Source organism: Oncorhynchus tshawytscha, linkage group LG03, assembly GCF_018296145.1.
Source record: "Oncorhynchus tshawytscha isolate Ot180627B linkage group LG03, Otsh_v2.0, whole genome shotgun sequence".
Lineage (NCBI taxonomy): Eukaryota > Metazoa > Chordata > Actinopteri > Salmoniformes > Salmonidae > Oncorhynchus > Oncorhynchus tshawytscha.
In genome coordinates this window covers 38,472,745-38,495,278 of record NC_056431.1, presented here as the reverse complement: position 1 = coordinate 38,495,278, position 22,534 = coordinate 38,472,745, and the positions used below count along the sequence as shown (strand labels likewise).

At 42.0% G+C, this 22,534-nt stretch overlaps 1 protein-coding gene across 1 annotated transcript; it reads right to left on the bottom strand.

Annotated features, from left to right (window-relative positions):
• Window positions 1–1,001: 1,001 nt before the first annotated feature.
• Window positions 1,002–16,768, bottom strand: LOC112235105 (gap junction gamma-1 protein). Its single transcript, XM_024403499.2, is given in 4 exon segments — window positions 1,002–2,708; window positions 2,878–3,195; window positions 3,198–4,044; window positions 16,566–16,768. Coding segments are annotated over 3 exon segments (1,143 nt in total). The 5' UTR covers window positions 4,009–4,044; window positions 16,566–16,768; the 3' UTR covers window positions 1,002–2,694.
• Between the last annotated feature and the right edge of the window lie 5,766 nt (window positions 16,769–22,534).

Genomic DNA, 22,534 nt, shown 5'->3' with positions numbered 1-22,534 from the left:
ATTCACCTCATCCCTCAGCTCTTCGATGTGGCTCAGTGTCACCCAAGAGTGTGCCAGTTCTCCATACGCCAGAAAAACAAATTCAGCATATTGCTGAAATACATCTGGCAGCTCTGCGCTTTCCCAGCCCCCATACCTGGATCTCAGGGCCTCTGGTAAAGCAGAGCGATGCAAGACAACAAGTGGTTTGAGTCCTACTTCCACTAGCTGTTCCAAGAAGTTCCGGTAGCAAGACAATGCAGGCTGACTGGGCTGGCTGGGGTCACCTGTGGGCAAAAGTTGAGCCCAGGACAGGGGAACTTTGAAGTGAGTTACCCCGACTCTGGAGATACTGGAAGTAGGCCCTGGAGCCCAAGGGAAGGGGATGACTGCAGTCAAAGGCATCAATGGGTTTGGTGCTCAAGTCCATCCTCAAGTGGTTGGTGAGAGGGCCTGCTAGAAGCATAAAGTCCTGTGGGTCATCTTCCTGACACAGACAGCCATAGAGGCACATCAGGTACAGATAGAGAACCCGTACCAGGTTCTTCATCTTGGTGGTGGAAGGTGAACTGCACAGTAAGCCTTTTATAGCAATGCTGTTTACTGTATTGAACTCTTGTATCGTTTATGTAATCATGCTAGATAACACGTCAGTTATATTGCAGTTGTGTTTATAACTTCTGGGGCTTTGGCTCAATTGCAAATAAATATTTGTTTCCTCCCCTTCATCTGCACTATTTGGACAGTACTTGACAGATATACTGGAAGCTCAGACAATCTGGATCAAACCCTCATAAGGTGTAATTTGCCATCATCCCCGAAACGTTTGCTTCATTCATGCGACCGACCAATACCTCACGAGGCTTCTTCTCTAAGCTGAAACCTTGAAACGGATATCCATTTCTCAAAACCAGGTTCTGGCCGTACTGCCAAATACTGGTGATTCATTCAGTCGCTTGCATGAACACAGAAATGTGTTAAAGGAAAAGCACAAACAATACAATTTTCCATCACAGGAGACATGGATTTATTAGGAAAAGTTTATTTAAGAAATTGAGCACAAAAATACTATTCATACAAAAGTATTTAAACAAATTGTTTGAGATGACAGTTGACACTTAATGGCACTGCTGATATAATGTGTGCACTGATGGCATCATAAGATCACATTCAAGGCATTGGGTCGTTTCAACCATAAAAAGATAACAATGAAAACATTTACAACAGTCACTGAGACTGCAGCATGGGGGTCATTATTAACAGCTTGAAGGCTTTTGAATGGTACTTGCATCAATGCCTCAATAATGAACACTGAACCGAGCATAAATTTTGAATTGCATAGAGAAGTAACACAGAGCCACAAATCCCAATTTCAGGAGAAAACACTGAAAACAATATAGAAAAATAACCCTGAATTGTGGGGGTCTTGAATTACTTTCTGAAAATGCTATTCGACAGAGTAAATGCGTCATTTGTATATATATTTTTTGTAAATCTTGAGTCTCTGGTTCATGTTCAGTAGGCACAAAACAGGACGGGAGAGGTACTACAGGAACTTATCCTATAAGAAGGATTAATTACATTTTCCCTTTCAAAACATTGCTATGTTGTGCCCTACTGAACCAGACCCAGAGTTCAACTGGTGTATGGCATAGATACGTTACCCACAAATCGTGGATGGTCCTCAATAATGGAAAATAACTCCAAATCTGTTGAGTCCCTCAGTTAATGTAGAAATCCCAAAAAGACAACAGTAAACTTCATAGTTACAATTTGGCCATCCTGACCTTAAAGGTTTAATCTTGCAATGTCATCCAAACACTTTCCATGTTACACTAACAAAATGGAAGAAAATCAGTATCAAAAGCATGTTTAACATTACCAGACAAGATAACAATTTACATGAATTCAAGCATTACCCAGGTTTTTAAAAAATCCTTTGGACAAAGGTGCCAAAATAGGCTTCCAGTTCCCAGACTTGGCAACAGTCAGATTTATGGGAAGGGGGAGGTTCATGATGAAAGTAGGTTAGTTCTCTTTCTGCAAACTACATATTGCTGTGCTACAACTCAAATGTAACTGTTGTTTCTGGTGGTTGACCCAAAATAGTTAAACATTTGCTCATTGTAAGCTGTTGCACATGGAAGACAGTTATTCACTCCATAATATCACTTCTAACACCAACTATTACCATACCAGTTAACATCCCCAAACACCGACTCACCGTGGTTCCCTATCCTCACAGAACACACACACACACAATTTTGTTTTTACACATTGACATGGTTTTGCGACACGCTTGGGTTGCCCATACCTTAGAATGGCTGAACTGTAAACTCCAGTTTTAGGTTGAAGGCAAACTTAAGATTGACCTCTTAACTCCAGCAGAGGGAAAAACTACAAACAAGAGGAAACACTAGTATTCCCCCCCAAAAAACAGCACAGCTACCCTGAGACGAATAGGAATGTTCTGAAAACTAGTTTGTGGACACTTTGGATCTTCAGATGTGCTCAAGTATAGCTGGGTAGGAAGGCGCTGCTCGTTAAATTTGTCATGTTTCCCTTGAACGTTCACTGGCCTCAACACTGAAAGAATGATGGATTCATCCTCCTCAAGTCACATACACACCTGTCCCCACACAATGCTCCCTGGTACCCCTACTGTCCCAGATGCAAGAATCTATCCTGAGAGGGCCAGGTGGGCCAATGACGAAGTTATGCTCGTAAACCTGAAGGCAAGGGGAAAAATGTTAAATGTCAGTTTGAAGTATAGAGTAAAATAGTCTACATAACATCCATTCATTCGATTCCATCCACTATAAAAATGTAAACATAGATATGCCATGCAAATTACTACTGAAGATGTACTTCTTGTGACGCGTGGCACAGCCTACTCACCTTTCTCGCAGGTGCTGCTTTGCTTCTCCTGGGCAAAGTTGAGACGGTTCTCCTCCACGGCCGTCCCGTTGGACTCGGGGCTGTTGCTCCTCGAAGTGCTGCCGTTGTCCTCATTCTGGTAGGCCAGGTCCAGGTGCTGCTGGGCCAGCTTTAGGTGCCGCCTTAGCCTCTCCAGCTCCCGCTGTGACGCCTCATCCCCAAACGACTCACGGCCCGAGTCGCCCAGGTTGTAATCCAATCGCATACCTTTTGGGTCCTTCTTCAGCACTGTGTTGTAGCCTGGAGGAGCTGTGGGCACCTGGTGGCCACATAGTGAGGGATGCTGGCTGGCCAGTTGGTGGGGGTTGGGGGGCGAGGACGAGGGCGGCAGAAACAGTCCCGTATGCCGCTATAACCCAGGTGGAGGATCTCCAGCACAGTGAAAAGCAGACAGAGGGCACTCACCGCATACATAATGAACAGGAAGATGGTTTTCTCCGTGGGACGCGACACGAAGCAGTCCACTGTGTGTGGGCAGGGCGAGCGCATGCACACGTACGAGGGAGACACCTCCAGGCCGTAGAGAATGTACTGGCCGAACAGAAAGGAGACCTCAAAAGCAGCACGCGACAGCAGCTGAAACACGTACACCTTCATGAGGCCGTCGCGCTTGATGCGCCGGCGTCCATCGTGCTTCTTGCTAGGCTTCTCCTTCTTCTCCAACTCGATTTCCTCTGAGATCATGGGGTCCTCCTCTCCATTGTCCTCCGCCTCCTCGTAGTTCCGGTTGGTCCCTAAGCTCACCATCGGCATCCTCTTCCCGCGGGGCTTGTACTCATCGTCGTCCATGCGAGCGATTTTGTGCATGGCGAAGCCCAGGTACAGAATAGTGGGGGTGGTGATCATGATCACCTGGAACACCCAGAAGCGGATGTGCGAGAGTGGTGCAAAGGCGTCGTAGCACACATTCTCGCAACCGGGTTGGTGGGTATTGCACACAAACTTGCTCTGTTCATCGTAGTAGATGGACTCGCCTCCCACAGCAGTCAACACAATGCGGAAGACGATAAGCAGTGTGAGCCAGATCTTGCCCACAAAGGTAGAGTGGTTGGAGATCTCGTCCAGGAGACGCGTCAGGAAACTCCAGCTCATGGTGCCTCCAGAGTGGGGGGAGAGAGACTTTCAGATCTATATGGGGGAAAGAGGGTGAATTAAAAGGGAAAATTAGCAAAAATAGACTATTGTAATAGGAGCACCTGAAAGTGAGGCACTATCTAGAATCAATATTCAAATATTAGATTTCTCAAGAAATGTCTAACCAGGCTCTATAATGACATCAGCCTCAACTACCAGAAGTGTGCAGCACATTGCTGAAGAATGATGAGGGGTTCCTCCTCAGTACGAGAGTTTGCAACAGTATGAGAGCCAAAGATAAAAATCAGATTCAGTGCCCACAAATATTACAATATGGAAACTGCCTAAATAATATGAAGATAAGACATTTTGCCTGTAGGGGAGCAGTACATTAACTACACCAACATACTGAAGTGTGTAGATGTATTATAAACCTGCATGTACCAATAAAATGTGTCTCCGGTGATGAAGGCCTTTATCTGTTTGACAGTGTAGGCCTCTTTCTATGTAAGAGGACAAAAATGTGGTGATCCATCAGCAAGATATCAGTAATGTCCACCAGGTGGCATTAACAATGTGTCTCAAAGGCCGCTCAGTGTGGATAACAGAAGTTCCCTCTTGAGAAGGCACATGTTCGGGCAAGGATCTCATGCAATAAGGCCTATATCATTAGGCCCAGCTGGAATGTCTTATCTCATTAAAACACCTGTAAGACTAAATCATGTACCAGCTTCCAAGCCATCTAGGACTACAAACACAAATTATGTCACATGCGCTGAATGGAACGGTAGACCTTACCGTGAAGTGCTTACTTACAAGCCCTTAACCAACAATGCAATTAAGACAATATTTACTAAATAAAGTTATATATATATGCTATATATAGGGGTACCGGTACAGAGTCAGTGTTTGGGGGTACAGGTTAGTCAAGGTAATTTGTAACAGCAGTGTAAAAACAAAGTTAATTGTCCAGCAGTCTTATGGCTTGGGGGTGGATGCTTTAAAAAGGACCTTTTGGACCTTGACTTGGTTCTCACTCCCTTGTTATCAAAGGCAGCGCAGCCCAATTCTGATATATTTTTTTAGAACAATCCCATTAGATATTTTCACCACAGATATTTTTCAGAGCTGATCGTTTGATTTATTGGAATCTCCATTAGCATGTACTGTGTGTGCATTAATCAGTTACACATATATGTCAGTACATACACACACACAAGTAGGTCACATGAGGGAGAGGTGTTGTGAGGTGTTGCTTTATTATTTTTATTTAAACCGGGTTTGCTGTTCACTTGCGCTATATAAGATTGGAGTTCCATGCACTCATGGTTCTGTAGAACACTGTACATTTCCTAGAAACGTCTTTAGAACCATTGAATCTACACCGAACAAAAATAAACACAACATGTAAGGTTTTGGTCCCATATGCCGAAATAAAACATTCCAGAAATGTTTCATACACACAAAAATCTTATTTTGCTCAAATTTTGGGCCCAAATTTGTTTACATCCCTGTAGGTGAGCGTTTTTCCTTTGCCAAGATAATCCATCCACAAAGCCCTTTTGTTGGGAAAAACTAATTCTGACTGGCTGGGCTTGGCTCCCCAGTGGGTGAGCCTATACCCTCCAAGGCACCCCTGCCCAGCCATGTGAAATCCATAGATTAGGGCCTAATGAATTTGGACTGAGTAAATGAACTGTAACTCAGTAAAATCTTTGAAATGGTTGCATTTATTTTTATATTCAATGTATGTATTTGAAAAATGTTAAAAGGTATACTTCACCCAAATTACAATTGGTTTCCTTACCCTGTAAGCAGTCTATGAACAAGGTATGACAGTAGGCAGGTTTTCCATTGATCCAGGTTTATTTGACAAAAGCAAAATCATTGCGACATGTACAGAGCACGCAGAAAGTATTCAGGCCCCTTGACTTTTTCCACTTTGTTACGTTACAGCCTTATTCTAAAATGGAGACGCAAAATTGAGCTCAGGTGTATCCTGTTTCCATTGATCAACCTTGATGTTTCTACAGTCGTGGCCAAACGTTTTGAGAATGACACAAATATTTCAAAGTCTGCTGCCTCAGTTTGTTTGGCAATTTGCATATACTCCAGAATGTTATGAAGAGTGATCAGATGAATTGCAATTCATTGCAAAGTCCCTCTTTGCCATGCAAATGAACTGAATCCCCAAAAAAACATTTCCACTGCATTTCAGCCCTGCCACAAAAGGACGAGCTGACATCATGTCAATGGTGCTCTGGTTTACACGGGTGTAAGTGTTGACGAGGACAAGGCTCGAGATCACTCTGTCATGCTGATTGAGTTTGAATAAAAGACTGGAAGCTTCAAAAGGAGTGTGGTGCTTGGAATCATTGTTCTTCCTCTGTCAACCATGGTTACCTGCAAGGAAACATGTGCAGTCATCATTGCTTTGCACAAAAAGGGCTTCACAGGAAAGGATATTGCTGCCAGTAAGATTGCACCTAAATCAACCATTTATCAGATCATCAAGAACTTCAAGGAGAGCGGTTCAATTGTTGTAAAGGTTTCAGGGCGCCCAAGAAAGTCCAGCAAGCGCCAGGACCGTCTCCTAAAGTTGATTCAGCTGCGGGATCGGGGCACCACCAGTACAGAGCTTGCTCAGGAATGGCAGCATGCAGGTTTGAGTGCATCTGCACGCACAATGAGGCGAAGATTTTGAGGATGGTGTCAAGAAGGGCAGCAAAGAAGCCATTTCTCTCTAGGAAAAACATCAGGGACAGACTGATATTCTGCAAAAGGTACAGGGTTGGACTGCTGAGGACTGGGGAAAAGTCATTTTCTCTGATGAATCCCCTTTCCGATTGTTTGGGGCATCCGGAAAAAAGCTTGTCCGGAGAAGACAAGGTGAGCGCTACCATCAGTCCTGTGTAATGCCAACAGTAAAACATTGAGACCATTCATGTGTGGGGTTGCTTCTCAGGCAAGGGAGTGGGCTCACTCACAATTTTGCCTGAGAACACAGCCATGAATAAAGAATGGTACCAACACATCCTCCGAGAGCAACTTCTCCCAACCATCCAGGAACAGTTTGGTGAAGAACAAAGCCTTTTCCAGCATGATGGAGCACCTTGCCATAAGGCAAAAGTGATAACTAAGTGGCTCAGGGAACAAAACATTGATATTTTGGGTCCATGGCCAGGAAACTCCCCAGACCTTAATCCCATTGAGAACTTGTGATCAATCCTCAAGAGGGTGGGTAAATAAACCCCCACAAATTCTGACAGTCCAAGCATTGATTATGCAAGAATGGGCTGCCATCAGTCAGGATGTGGCCCCGAAGTTAATTGACAGCATGCCAGGGTGGATTGCGGAGATCTTGAAAAAAAAAGGCTCAACACTGCAAATATTGACTCTTTGCATCAACTTCATGTAATTGTCAATAAAAGCCTTCGGCACTTATGAAACGCATGTAATTATACTTCAGTATTCCATAGTAACATTTGACAAAAATATCTGAAGACACTGAAGCAGCAAACTTTGTGAAAATGAATGTGTCATTTTCAACTTTTGGCCAGAACTGTACAACTTGACTGGAGTCCATTTGTGGTAAATTCAATTTGGGATGATTTGGAAAGGCACACCTGTCTATATAAGGTCCCACAGTTGACATTGCATGTCAGAGCAAACACCAAGCCATGAGGTCAAAGGAATTGTCCGTAGAGCTCAGGGACAGGATTGTGTCGAGGCACAGATTTGGGGAAGGGTGCCAAAACATTTCTGCAGCATTGAATGTCCCCAAGAACACAGTGGCCTCCATCATTCTTAAAAGGAAAAAGTTTTGAACCACCAAGACTCTTGCTTGAGTTGGCCACCCAGCCAAACTGAGCAATACATTTGCAAGAATTTCTCAAAGCAAGATTTTTGCTTTGTCATTATGGGGTATTGTGTGTAGATTGATTTAATAAAATATGTTATAATAAAGGCTGTAATGTAACCAAATGTGGAAAAAGGCAAGGGGTCTGAATACTTTCTGACTGCAGTGTGTAGATGTGTGTGTAGTGTGTGTGTAGATATATAAAATACACGGACATTGCTCAAATCTAATATTTCTAAATTAGATTTTACTTTTTAGATGCATGTGTATTGTTAGATATTACTCCACTGTTGGAGTTAGGAACACAAGCATTTTGCAACAACCATAATAACATATGCTAAAAATGTGTATGCGACCAATAAAATTTTAATTTGACTTTTGCCACACTGCTCAAAGACCAAACCATGTTTACCTGACACACCATCTACTACTTTTTCCTTCAGGTGAATACATCTCAATTTTCCATGTATTGCACTTGCAGTTTGTGGGCTATTAGCATTAGCTGCAGCGTTCTCCTCTACCCTGGCAGTCTCTCTGTCACAGTCTCTCTGTCACAGTCTCATTTGCAGATGGGTTAAAGAACCCTAGCAGTGTTCATTGTGTTAATTGACTGGTCATTGTTTATTTTGGCTAGCCATTCCATTCAGTCAAGATTTTCCCTTTTAAAATTCCTGTGGATTAAAACGTAACCCAGCAACGAAAATGCCACTGACAGCTACTCCTGCCACACACACACACACCCTTGCCGCACTGTCTGCAGACAGGCAGAGAGAAAGCTTATAGTTTGGACCGTTTGGAGGATGGATGAGATGTTTCTGATAATCACAGCGAGTCTAATTAAATTTGGAACTTAAAATTGAATGCCATTACTGAAACAAATAAAAACAGATTCTCCCTTCAAGTTGATTCTGACCGGATCAAAGAAATTACAAGACTGCTAGGTAGGCTGTTTATATTTGTTTACAGTCTTTGATTTGTAGCCGCCCATTCTTGGTGGTTAATTATGAATAGGGGATTCAGCACCTCGTAAAAAAACTCCTCGAAATTCCCTCTAGCATTATTATTTTTAGCACACGGGTAGTACCCGCTCTTTTTAAGCAAGCCAAAGCTTTCAATGAATTGGCCACTGAATCCTGTGATGCGCTTACTTCTTAGGGATAGCGTCCTTTTTCCAATTTTCACCTAAAATTACATACACAAATCTAACTGCCTGTAGCTCAGGCCCTGAAGCAAGGATATGCATATTCTTGGTACCATTTGAAAATAAACATTGAAGTTTGTGGAAATGTCAATTGAATGTAGGAGAATGACACAATAGATCTGGTAGAAGAAAATACGAGGGAGAAAAACAGTTTCTTTTGTATTTTTTTTCTACCACCATCTTTGAAATGCATCAGAAAGGTTGTAATACTGATGGTGTCCACAAGAGGGCAGCAGTGTATGTGCAAAGTTTCAGACTAATAACTTGAAGTATGAGCAAGATATGACAATTCGTGTGAAGTCACCCAGGTGGCCTTCACGATTTGCCAAAATGTACATTTAGATTAAATTTTTCTGCAAGAATATTGTCAAATCTGTATACTTGGACATTGATTTAGCTTTTCCAGTATTAGTAGCCATATTGTAAGTTTTCATAACTCTCCATATTCTTGTCCAAAAGGAAAAGGCTTGCAAAATTGTGCGACAGATACAGGGTTTCCACATACTCCCGTAAAGCCAAGCTCATTGACTATCTAGCTAGCTTGGTTTGTTCGACCCCGATTGGTGCTTATTTGACAAAGTAACAGTCTAAACAAGTGAACACCGCCCGTGTCATCGGCGCGCCATAAAGGATTCGCTCTCTGACCAAATTTGGTGTCATATAGGATATACTACACTCCTAATGATATAGTGAAGTCTAGTTACGTTCTAGGATCTCTGAGGAATAAATACAAATGTAATTTGACCGGTTGAAACAACGTTTAGGGTTAGATTTTCACAGATTCCTTTCTTTGCAAATTGAACAAGTGGAAATACAAAATCAAATCGTGCATGCTATATGGACCTTTTTTAGGATATGAAAAAGGATTTTATCTAACAAAGCGACACTTCATGTCATCTCTGGGACTATTGGGATGATAAATCAGAGCAAGATTTTATATGTTATTAATATTGGATAGAAAACACTCTGAAGTTTCTAAAACTGTTTGAATGATGTCTGTGTATAACATGTCAGGAAAACCCTGAGAAAAAAATCCAAACAGGAAGTGGGAAATCTGAGGATCGTAGTTTTTGAACTCAGCTCCTATTGAATACACGGTGGGATATGGGTCATTTTGCACTTCCTAAGGCTTCCACTAGACGTCAACCATCTTTAGAACGTTGTTTCAGGCTTCTACTGTGAAGGGGGCCGTATGAGAGGGGATTGAGTCAGCGGTCTGGCAGCAGCCTCGATCTCAGTCACACGCATTTCACATGAGGTAGCTCTCGTTCCATTGCTTTTCTACAGACATTGGAATTCTCCGGTTGGAACATTATTGAACATTGATAAAAACATCCTAAAGATTGATTCTATACTTAGTTTGACAAGTTTCTACGTCCTTTAATAATATAACTTTTTGAACTTTTCAGTCGACGTTCGGCTGGACCTGAACGCGCTTATGGATTTGTTTACCAAACGCCCTGACAAAAGAAGCTATTTGGACATAAATGATGGACTTCATGGAACAAATCAAACATTTGTCGAACTGGAATTCCTGGGAATTCATTCTGATGAAAATCATCAAAAGTGAATATTCATAATGCTATTTCTGACTGATGTTGACTGCGCAACATGGTGAATATTTCTTTTGGCCGCTTTGGGCTCTGAGCACCGTACTCAGATAATGCTTTTTCCCGCAACATTTTTTTTTAACGACACATTTCTCTTGGAACTACCCATCCCAGATCCGGGAGAATTGTCATCAAGTCCTTGCGGAGCCCCGCAAAACTGCGGTACACCACTGCCTCCAGTGGCACAAAGTCAATTTCTGCAGCATGAGACGAGCAGAATTAAATGTAAAAGGTTTTGAAAATAAAAAGCTTGCGTACGCTCAATGCCCTGTTGACATGTCACACTTCAAAAAAGAAAAAGGAACTTCGCATTAATATGAACAGCGAATACAAAAACAGTGCTGCCAACTCACGCATATTGAGTGAGTCAACTTTTCAACTGTGCCTCCAAATCTTTTTGAAAATCAGAGCATATATGTGCCTGAAATTTTACATCAAACATTGTAACCGTAGCGGCTTCACCCGGGACATCCATAATCTTTCTGCCACAGCACTGTGAACCGCAGCAGATTGAAGCTTGTGATTTGTTTAATAAGGGACCGGGACCAAGGCGATTGGATGCGTTCGTAAAGAAATGCCCCTTATGATTAGAGTGGACTGCAGCCACGGCAGACTGGACAGGCACGTTCATTCATCAAAGACTATGAACTCAAAATATCAGCATGGCAACTTGAAAGCTGTTTTGTAAACATAAACGTCAAGAAATACATTTGCGTTCACACCTGTCCCAAAATGCTTCCTCATGACAGCATGTGATAATAGTCTGTCACATACTGATTTAATATAGGGTTGGGCGATATCCAGATGTTCATATTGTCCTTGTCTCATGCCGGGATTTATGGTATTATTGGCTTTGTACACAAGTGGGCGTCCCCCAAAAAGGGGAAATTAGGTGTCTACCAGAATGCTACCCAATGTAGCACAAGTAATAGCAAATTTCCATTGAGCCTGCTATCAAAATATGTTAAAGACCTAAAATGATTTAACGAATTGCAAAGACAGGCAATCCAGCTTACCGAATGTAATTTTTGGTGAGTTACAAGCAAATGTGAACGAGAGACATTGTGCAAATGAACAAAGTTGAGACACATGCTTGTCTGAAGGAAGAACAGTACCTGCTCTGGAGCAGCATATGTACAAAGCTGTGTCTGTGTGGAGTCTAGAGTTGCTAGGGCAACTGGCCTGCCTGCTGTGCATGGAGAAGATGGGGGAGAAGCAGACCAGCCAAGAACTGAGAGGAGAATATTGGGGAGGAGCAGACAGGGCGAGAACAGAGAGAGAAAAAACCTCTAGGAAATCAAAAGATAGCAGTGGCAGCTGTAAAGATAACTCATCCAAAGGGCGTTGACTTCGAAAACATGGCAGAAAGCTAACACAATATGATGCCCCATCACCTTATTAATTCAGCCACTTACTACATAACTAGCAAGTTAAACTTAGGGGTAGCGTTAACGCAGAATTCTTCAATCAGATGAGAATTTGCGACGATGCTCTGACTGATGTACTTTTCTCCCGTGCTTTTCTCGGGGTAGCCAACATACATCTCTCTGATAAAATGCAAGATTAACTTTAAGAAAAACATTAGGAAATGTAGCTTGCTACATTCTTTCTATGAAGTATGATGGCCACGCATCGTTTTTGCAGCAACAAAAATACATTGCTTTTTAATTGTATGCTCACTTGTGTGGCTGCCAGCCAAATAGCGTTGCACTTCTGTCGTCATCTGATAAAAAATAACATTTCTGCCGAATGTGTTGCACTAATGTATTTTCTGTGAATGGAAACTATAGTTGCACGTCCCCGATCACCATTTAACCAACAACAAAAAAAACATGACCCCTGTCAATACACCGCTAGACTCACCTGCTCCTGCTTTCTCCCTTTGTGCTATTTACAAACAAACAAGTGACCTGCTGAACTGCTCTGGGGAACTACGGTAAACTTTCATAATACAAAATAATGTGACAGGTAAAATTTAGAACGCAATATGCAAGTATTTACTTAAAGTATTACAAATATGAAAATCTATTGAAAAACCATCACTTGGCCATTTCCAAATACCCTGGTATAGAATGTACACCACCCAAGTCGAATTGAATCCACCACTCTCATTAGCCCAGATCCATAAGCTACATTAAATTCACCTTGTTTCGACATTGGCAATTTAGCACTAGGTTAATTAGGCTGTAACACTGAAAAGGCGCATTTAGCATGAATTTTGGGAGGGTGACCTGATAATACAGTTATCAACATTATTTTGCCCAAACAGATTGTAAACCCAAATGTGTAACTGATTCTAGTGTTTTATTTATTTACTGCTATTTTACCAGGTAAGTTGACTGAGAACACATTCTCATTTACAGCAACAACCTTGGGAATTGTGATAGGGGAGAGGAGGGGGATGAATGAGCCGATTGTGAGTCGGGATGATTAGGTGACCAGTGTAGGGACAATACACAGAAATATATATACACACAAACAGTTGAAGTCAGAAGTTTACATACACCTTTGTCAAATACATTTAAACTCAGTTTTTCAAAATGTAATCCTAGTAAAATATCCCCTGTTTTCGGTCAGTTAGGATCACCACTTTATTTTAAGAATGTGAAATGTCAGAATAATAGTAGTGATTTATTTCAAGTTTTATTTCTTTCATCACATTTCCAGTGGGTCAGAAGTTTACATACACTCAATTAGCATTTGGTAGCATTGCCTTTAAATTGTTGAACTTGGGTCAAACGTTTGTTAGCCTTCCACAAGCTTCCCACAATAAATTGGGTGAATTTTGGCCCATTCCTCCTGACAGAGCTGGTGTAACTGAGTCAGGTTTGTAGGCCTCCTTGCTCGCACATGCCTTTTCAGTTCTGCCCACAAATGTTCTATAGGATTGAAGTCAGGGCTTTGTGATGACCACTCCAATACCTTGACTATATTGTTATTAAGCCATTTTTGCCACAACTTTGGAAGTATGCTTGGGGTCATTGTCCATTTGGAAGACCCATTTGTGACCAAGCTTTCACTTCCTGACTGATGTCTTGAGATGTTGCTTCAATACAGTGGGGCAAAAAAGTATTTAGTCAGCCACCAATTGTGCAAGTTCTCCCACTTAAAAAGATGAGAGGCCTGTAATTTTAATCATAGGTACACTTCAACTATGACAGACAAAATGAAAAAAAATAATAATAATCCAGAAAAATCACATTGTAGGATTTTAAATTTATTTATTTGCAATTTATGGTGGAAAATAAGTATTGTACTTTATACCCATTTCCTCCAGCATCTTCACAAGGTCCTTTGCTGTTGTTCTGGGATTGATTTGCACTTTTCGCACCAAGGTACGTTCATCTCTAGGAGACAGAACGAGTCTCCTTCCTGAGTGGTATGATGGCTGCGATTTCCACTGTGTTTACTTGCGTATTATTGTTTGTACAGATGAACGTAGTACCTTCAGGCATTTGGAAATAGCTCCCAAGGATGAACCAGACTTGTGGAGGTCTACAATGTTCTGAGGTCTTGGCTGAATTCTTTGGATTTTCCCATGATGTCAAGAAAGAGGCACGGAGTTTGAAGGTAGGCCTTGAAATATATCCACAAATACACCTCCAATTGACTCAAATTATGTAAATTAGCCTATGACTTAATTTTCCAAGCTGTTTAAAGGCACAGTCAACTTAGTGTCTGTAAACGTCTGAACCCCTGGAATTGTGATACAGACAGATTACTTCACTTATAATTCAATGTAAATAATTGTTGGGAAAATTACTTGTGCCATGCACAATGTAGATGTCCTAACCGACTTGCCAAAACTATAGCTTGTTAACAAGACATTTGTGGAATGGTTGAAAAACGAGTTAATGACTCCACCCACACACCCCTTCAAATGAGTGTATTTGGCTATTTCAGACACACCCGTTACTGACAGCTGTATAAAATTGAGCACACATACATGCAATCTCCATAGACAAACAGTGGCAGTAGACCACTCTTCCTGAAGAGCTCAGTGACTCAATGTGGCACCGTCATAGGATGCCACCTTTCCAACAAGTCAGTGTGTCAAATTTCTGCTCTGCTTGAGCTGCCCTGGTCAACTGTTAGTGCTATTATTGTGAAGTGGAAATGTTTAGGAGCTCAGCCACAGTTTGTTTCAGCACCCTGCAGATAAGGGGGGGGGGTTGATCTTGACAAAACATTTATGTATAGAGCTCGCTTTGTGCACGGGGGCATCGTCATGCTGAAACCGGAATCGTAGCATTAAGATTTCCCTTCACTGGAACAAAGTTGCCTAGCCCGAACCATGAAATACATCCTCATACCATTATTCTTCCCCCATCCAATTTTACAGTTGTATTCGGGCAGGTAGTGTTCTTCTGGCATGCACTAAACCCAGATTCGTCCATCAAACTGCCATTTGGTGAAGCACGATTCATCACTCCAGAAAACACATCTCCACTGCTCCAAAGTACAATGGCGGTGAGCTTTACACCACTCCAGCCGACACTTGGCATTGAATATGAAGATCTTAGGCTTGTGTGCGGCTCCTCGGCCATGGAAACCAATTTCATGAAGCTCCCAACAAACAGTTGTTGTGCTGACGTTGCTTCCAGAGATAGTTTGGAACTCAGTAGTGAGTGTTGCAACAGAAGACAGACGATTTTTACGCGCTACAGCACTCGGTGGTCCCGGTCTGTGAGCTTTTTGAAATTAAGAATTTGTTCTTAACTGACTTGCCTAGTTTAATAAAGTTTTTTGTGTGCAAATGAACAAGGGGAGATTAATATTGGCATTTTCTAACTAATTCATTTCCCCCAGTTGCCATTCTCTAAATTTCATGCACACAAAAAAATATCCTAGTAACTTCAAACCAAGTTGTTGAGTTGTGTTTATTCAACTGTAAAATAAATCTTAAATACACCTGACCTGTGGATTTTAAACATTTCTATTCCTCCCTTGTGCCTAAAACCCCCGCTAGGGGTGACAGCATTGACAATCGCGATAGGAAACCTCAGTTCTCTAAAGGTTGGCACAACCCTGCTAAAATATGAAAATATTATTTGTCATGTCTCAAAATCGATATCCATCTTACCTCATTGTTTTATTTGATATGAAAGGTGACGATTTCAATGGTAGGTCAAACCTGTGTGTAGCCTTAATTCTCGCAGAGTATCCAGACTAGGCGACGCGATTTTCTAGTTTTTTCGACCACATTTTTCTTGCCTCCATTGATTTAGTCTCCCTAATTTTGACCATCCTACAAGGCTTAAAACCCCAATACATTTCTTACGTATTATAACGTGAGATTTTGACCGTTGGTTTTCTTAGAGGATTATCCCAATTAACATGATTTTTTTTTTACACCTTGTTCAAAATATGCGTTTCTGATTGGACACCGCGTGGGTTAGATCAAACTCAACTCTGGACCTCGATGCCAGTTCCATTGCATTTTTTTGTTGTTGTTGCATTGTTCCCCCTACAAATCAGCGATTTGATTTAGACCTGGTATACCAGGCGTGTGCAATTCAGATAGAACTGAAAATCAGCAGGCTGCGGACCTCGGAGGGTAAGAGTTGAGTACCTCTGCCCTAGGTGATGAAATCCGCGTTCAGTTGCTTCCGTCACTTTCACACAATGAAGGAACAAACTACTGTCCATTCAAGACAATGTAAATTGGTTAGCTTGCTATTTAGCGAGATACCTCTAGTAGCACGAATCAAACAATATACCAATGTACTAGCTAGCTACTTATCAATATCACATGTTAAACGCAGTACATTTGGAGAAAAATAAAATTGCTTCAAGAGATGTATACAACTAACCTAGCTAAGCGCACAACATTCGTAAATTGGAAAAACAGTCTGGACACATTAACGCTCCGTTTTGTTGCTTGATAAACGTGTATTAATCTTACCTTGAAGCCGACTGCGTTTCTCAATTCTTTGAATTCAGCCTGTGTTCGAAACCCCCTTCAAAAAAATCGGAACACTTTTCCCTCTTTCTCACCACAATATACCAAAGTCTCACTAGTTACACCATGGTATTGGATATAGCATGTGACTGTCTCTCCTCCGTCGCGGTTAAAACATTTTTTTTATACGGGACACACAAAGAACATCCCCAAATCCACCTCCCCCGTGCGCACCCCACCCCCCTATTCAGGACCTTCTTGTGAAATCTGAGACAAGGAAGGTCGACACTCTTCATTCATCCTTACCTTAGTCATAGCTTCGAGTTTTTCAGATACACTTTGATACATAGTGCCACCGAAACAGATTTAGCCGTGCGAGTAGCCGTTTACTTTGCAACTAAACGACAGCAGTGCAATTTCTCAATAAATAATGTTCCCCTCCAGAGTTCATAGCCTGTGGCTAGCCTGGAAGTAAGAGAATGATTTATGATCTCAAACTATGTACACTATCAATAGGAATCTTCTAACTATCATATATCCAAAATGTAGAATTTGTACACATTGGTCATAATGAAATGTATTCACCCCTATGATAGAGATTTAAGAAAAAATAATGGCAATTTCATTTTTTGTGAGTTTTCCGTTAGACCTGCTGTGACAACTGCCTAGTCATGGTATGATAAATTCCTAATGATTAAAGTCAGCTGAGTTTTGCATGCATGCTGGTGATGTGGGCATTTGAAATGGGCTACAATCCTCATTGTTGTGGGATGTACAGCAACAAGCCCTCAGCTGTTATGTTGCACATAGCCTTCCTGTTGGAGTGGGCATTCGGGAGTAGTTGTTATTTGAGACCATTCCTCCTTCACACTGTCTTTGACAAGACAGGGGAGGGAATACTTCCATATAACCTTTAAAATCTCCAGTGTCATCAGATGGCACACTCAGGAAGTAAATCATATGTATTTCACAGTCTTCTGTGAGGTGGAGATGCTGATTCCTGGGTATTTCCATCCACACAATGACATCATCAACTAGACAGAAATTCCTTTGATTTCTTCTAGATTGGGAACATTCTGTATATTTCCCTCCTAAATTATTTCAGCAATTTAACAGGGGAGCCTACCATTTGGTCGCCAACCAGTCAGTCAATTATCATGGTATTTGTTGTTCCTCTATTCACAGAACGCAAGCCGACAAGGCACAGTATTGCACATCGCTCTGTAGGCAATTGCAAAGTAAGCAGATGTATTGTGTTCAATAAATTGCTTGCTGAAAGGACTTCATGACTGTGGATGTCAGTTTTGATGTCTGGCCAAGGCGGTTTGGCGCTCAAAGCCCATCATAATGGTCTTCATTGTTTCATATGTGCTGCAAACAGGTCAGAGATGGAATGTGTCCCCCTTCTTAGGGAGATTTCACAAGTGTGCTTTCATTCATGGACTTCAATGTGAGGTCCCCTCGTTAACTATAGTACAAGCCCCCTTTTCACCACAGAGGCAGAAACTGGATAGCAGGAACAAAGAACTGAGGTTTTCAAGTTGCTTGCCGATAATGTGTAGACCCTGGATTGCAGCTTGCTCTGAGTTTACTCTCATGCATTTCTCCAGATTGGAGTGTCCCAACTGCAAATGTTAAAATACTTAAGTATAGCACTAGGTAGAAGTTCTTTGACCAACAGTTGCTTGTTCCACGTGTGCCACTGCGCATAACCTGTGTAGGCTAGTTGTTGAATCATCCCCTCGTGATGTGTCTTCCTCAATGCCACACACACACCCTGTGTTTGTGAAAGACTTTCACTGGCTTGTGCCTGAGCACTTGTGCAATTTCTGCCATGAGTTTCCCCATTAGGGAGCTGTAGATAGCTATTTTGCCAATGTAATCGGCTGAGAATGAAGGAATTGGGGAGTGAGTGGCAGAGAATAAGAAATGAGTCCCAGAGATAACATAACACTGGAGCTGCAAAAAAAATATTACAGAGAACAAACTTCATTGAGGAGAAAATCCCCCTGAGAATTAAGCTACATTGCAAACCGATTTTCACTGGAAGAATTCTGTTTCCAGGTGTTTCCCACCAATTCCACCCCTTGATGACTTAAACATTTGAACTACTCACTGTCACTGAACTTACTAGATATACACTTTAAGTATTCTGGTCAAGGGAGATGAAACTCACACCTACTTGTGTTCCAACAGCATTAATACAAAATCCATCCCTGCCATTTTCTCAAGAAAAGGTGCTCTAAACCTGTTTTAGTCACTGGGCAACACATCTGTGGAATTGGAATTGCACTACACTCCCCTCAGCACAGCAACTCTATAGCCTTTCTCTGTCCTAGCCCTTAGTCATGCTGAGGTGCTTTGAGGCAGTTGAATTATTAGAGCCTGGCACACTCCCCTGCCTGATGTAATGTGCCCCTCACATTCTTGAGGTGATCTCCATACCAACACACTAGCTGACGTTATACCATACAATTTGCAAGACGTTGGATCAATTGTTGTGCAACATCAATGGTTAGCGAGACTCCTTACACTTACAGATTCAGCAATAACGGACATACACTTGACGCTACTGTGTCCGGTCGAGATTTGGAGGCTGCTGAGGGGAGAATGGCTCATAATAATTGCTGGAACGAGGGCGGATGGAATGGCATCAAACCATGTGTTTGATGTATTTGATACCATTCCACTTATTTCGCTCCAGCCATTACCACAAGCCCATCCTCTCCAACCACTTGTGTTTGGCATGCATGGTTTAGGTTTCCGGTCCAAAACAAACATGTTTTAGGTTGAGTTCCAGTTGAATAATGAAATGAATATAATCAATTGTATGCCTTGTATAACAAATTCTTTGGAAGAATGAGTTACATGTCAGAGTGGCACAAGACAGACGGTTCATGTTGCAAGATCAAGGCATGATTCAGCAAAAGCTTTGTGGTGCCCTTCACCATCACTACACAGAATATACCCCTGACTCATGCTTGCAACTACTGTCCATGTGTTTTTGATCATGTCTGTTTTCTGTGTTGTTCTATAATATGGTCTTTGATGTTGTGATGATGGTTGATGTTTATGGGCTGTGAAAATCATTTGCCTATTTGAGGACAATAAAATATGTGTTGACGTTTCAGGGTTCCAGCACACCTATTAGTGTTGCTTTCAATAAACATCTTTTTCATCCACATGGTCAAGGAAGCCATGTGTTTAATACCGTTCATAACAATTCCACTCCAGCTATTACGACGAGCCCGTCTTCCCCAATTAATGTGCCGGGGAGGGATTATTTATTTAACCTTTATTTAAGAAAAGAACAAATTCTTGTTTACAATGACAGCCTACCGCAGCCAAACCCAGACGATGCTGGGCCAATTGTGTGCCGCCCTATGGGACTCCCAATCACGGTTAGATGTGATTCAGCCTGGATTCGAACCAGGGACTGTAGTGTCACCTCTTGCAGTGAGATGCAGTGCCTTAGACCACTGCGCCACTCGGGAGCCCAGATGTCAGTTGCAACTTTTGGTTTTTGGCAGTTCCATCACTGAACATCCTACAGTAATTAAGTACAGCATTCAACTTTCCCAGCATAATTACTCTTTCATTCACAGTTCTATGAGGAAGTGAAGCCAGGTGCCTGTGTTTGTGGGTCAATGTTGTCTACTGTAGTACCTTGGAGTTCAGTTTCAAAGAGCTGCATTCGGTTTATAACTGATTGAAGCAAATGGACTCTTAAAGACACACTCCAGCTATTTTTTAAAAACTTTTCCTGTTGAAAAACAATTTCCCACGTACAGTAATGTACACATACTTATGGCTAAACAAATATGTTTTGCTCAACAACAAAACATTTGGGACACAAGTGCAAACTTCATGACGTAGGCCTTACAAGGAGTTGGTCTGATTGGTTCCCTCTGTCATCAGCCTCCCCCACTTGTGCCATGTCATGAGGATACATGGACGACCTATTGAGATGTGCTTTTGTTAAGTAAATCAGGTGATAAATGAGCTAAAAAGGAGACTGGAGTAGGACCTTAAAACAGTTGCACACTGCCATTAAGACCTAAGGTCATCCCTATGAGTTGCAAATTAACATATGTAAAACACAATGGTTGGGAGGAACAGTTGCTTAAGGCAATGTCATAGAAATGCAAACTGCCATCCTGCACTGAAGTTGTTATTTTGGGGAGGCTACTTTGTATGTTTGGACTAAACTAATCTTCTTTTTGACATGTGTATTTTCTCTGGTTGTTGTATGGTTATGAATGGAACAGTACAGTCTGTTTTGGAGGGCTCTTCTAAGGTAAAACAAACTTTATGATACAATCAGATGTGTTCAAATGTGGACATATGTCCTTTACTGCCCTGCAATCATTCACGCACCACTGCTCGGGGGATAAGGCAACAGATTCCCGCCTAGTAGCACCTCAAGCTTAGTGTATTGGGTCAAGGGGGGGACGGCACACATTGCCCTGGCGGGCTGTTAGGGGTTAAGGGGGATGGGTGGGTGCCTGGGCGGGCTTTGTGAGGGGGGATAGGGGCGTTGGAGGTAGTCAGCAGGGCGGTTGATGATTCTCCTATTTCAGTCCAGGTCCCTTTGCATCGTCACCTTGCGCGCGCACGCAGGCAGGCACGCACAAACCAAATATGGTCGGGTTACAGTTGCAATTGTGCATGGTGGGGCACACAAAAGAGCCCACAACCCATTAAGGGAAGAGGGGTACTGCGTTGCCATGGAAACAGAGAGCTCTATCCCTAGAACAGATGGTAGGGGGTTAGGGTGGTTTAAGCGGCGGCAGCCAAAGATGATTATCACTTAAGTTTCCCTCCTAAACTAGAGCTTCTATACAGTGTGCCCTTCAAAAACATACACTAGTCATAAGCCCTATTCGCACGGGACTGGTATTACTATAGAACTTTGGTTATGTAAATATTACCCCCAGCATGTCGATCCGAACCGGATTAGTTTTACCAAACTGCCCCCTGTCATTCTTTGTTTTTCTCATTCAATATTGATCGTTATGATGGAAGCCTGGGCGTGAAGATATTTAAATTAGTCTAAGGATAGCCTGATATTGACTTTCAGTTCAAAGAAAGTCCAAATAATATCAATAAGAAGCATGAACTGTATACAGACATTTAATTAACTGACATATTTGACAATTGTTCAATTCATTGGCACAATATCATCCACTTCATCTTTTTAAAGAGAAATAGGCACTGGGAAAGATGATATATGACAAAACAGATCATTCATCTGTGGGCTACGTGCATAGCCCTTTGTTTTAAGCATCAATTTGTTCCCATGTTCTTAACCAAACTGTGTGCCGCACCTGTTAAACTGTAATATCAGTTTCTCAAAACACAGGTTTGTCGATTCGCATGGGATGTATTATCAGAGGACCTGGGAGTTTGCCGAAAAACAGTACGTTTTTGGGGCTGGAATAATAACCATATTAAAATGACAAATCACGGATGTGGTGTTTTGTGCTCGTGAACGTAATTACGTTACCCGGCCTTCCCAATAAAACTAATCCCGTCCGAATAGGGTTATAGTTCACTCAAATGACAAGATGTTGTTAATCCATGACAATCCTAATTGCCAATTGTTGATTGACACAGGCAGCTTTTCAGTGCATATGTCACTTGAGAATTAAGTGTCCTGACTCCTGACCCTAATACGGAAGTATTGCAAGTGACATGGACACTTGGCAATTCCATATTGGCTAGAATGCTAGATACTCTACCTGCACAGTGGAGCATCAGTTTGTGCAGAAGATACCGTTATTGAACGCAGCACGGAAGACTAGCCATACTGAAAGGGACTTATTCCTTGTCTGCATATTCAGCTTGGGTGTGTTACTTTTTTGTGTGCGTCTTACCTACCCGACTTCTTGTTGCTCCTCCTTGACTGCCCCTGCGCTGTCCTGTTGTTATTGAGGACAGGACAGCTGATACAGTATATCTGTCCCCAACCC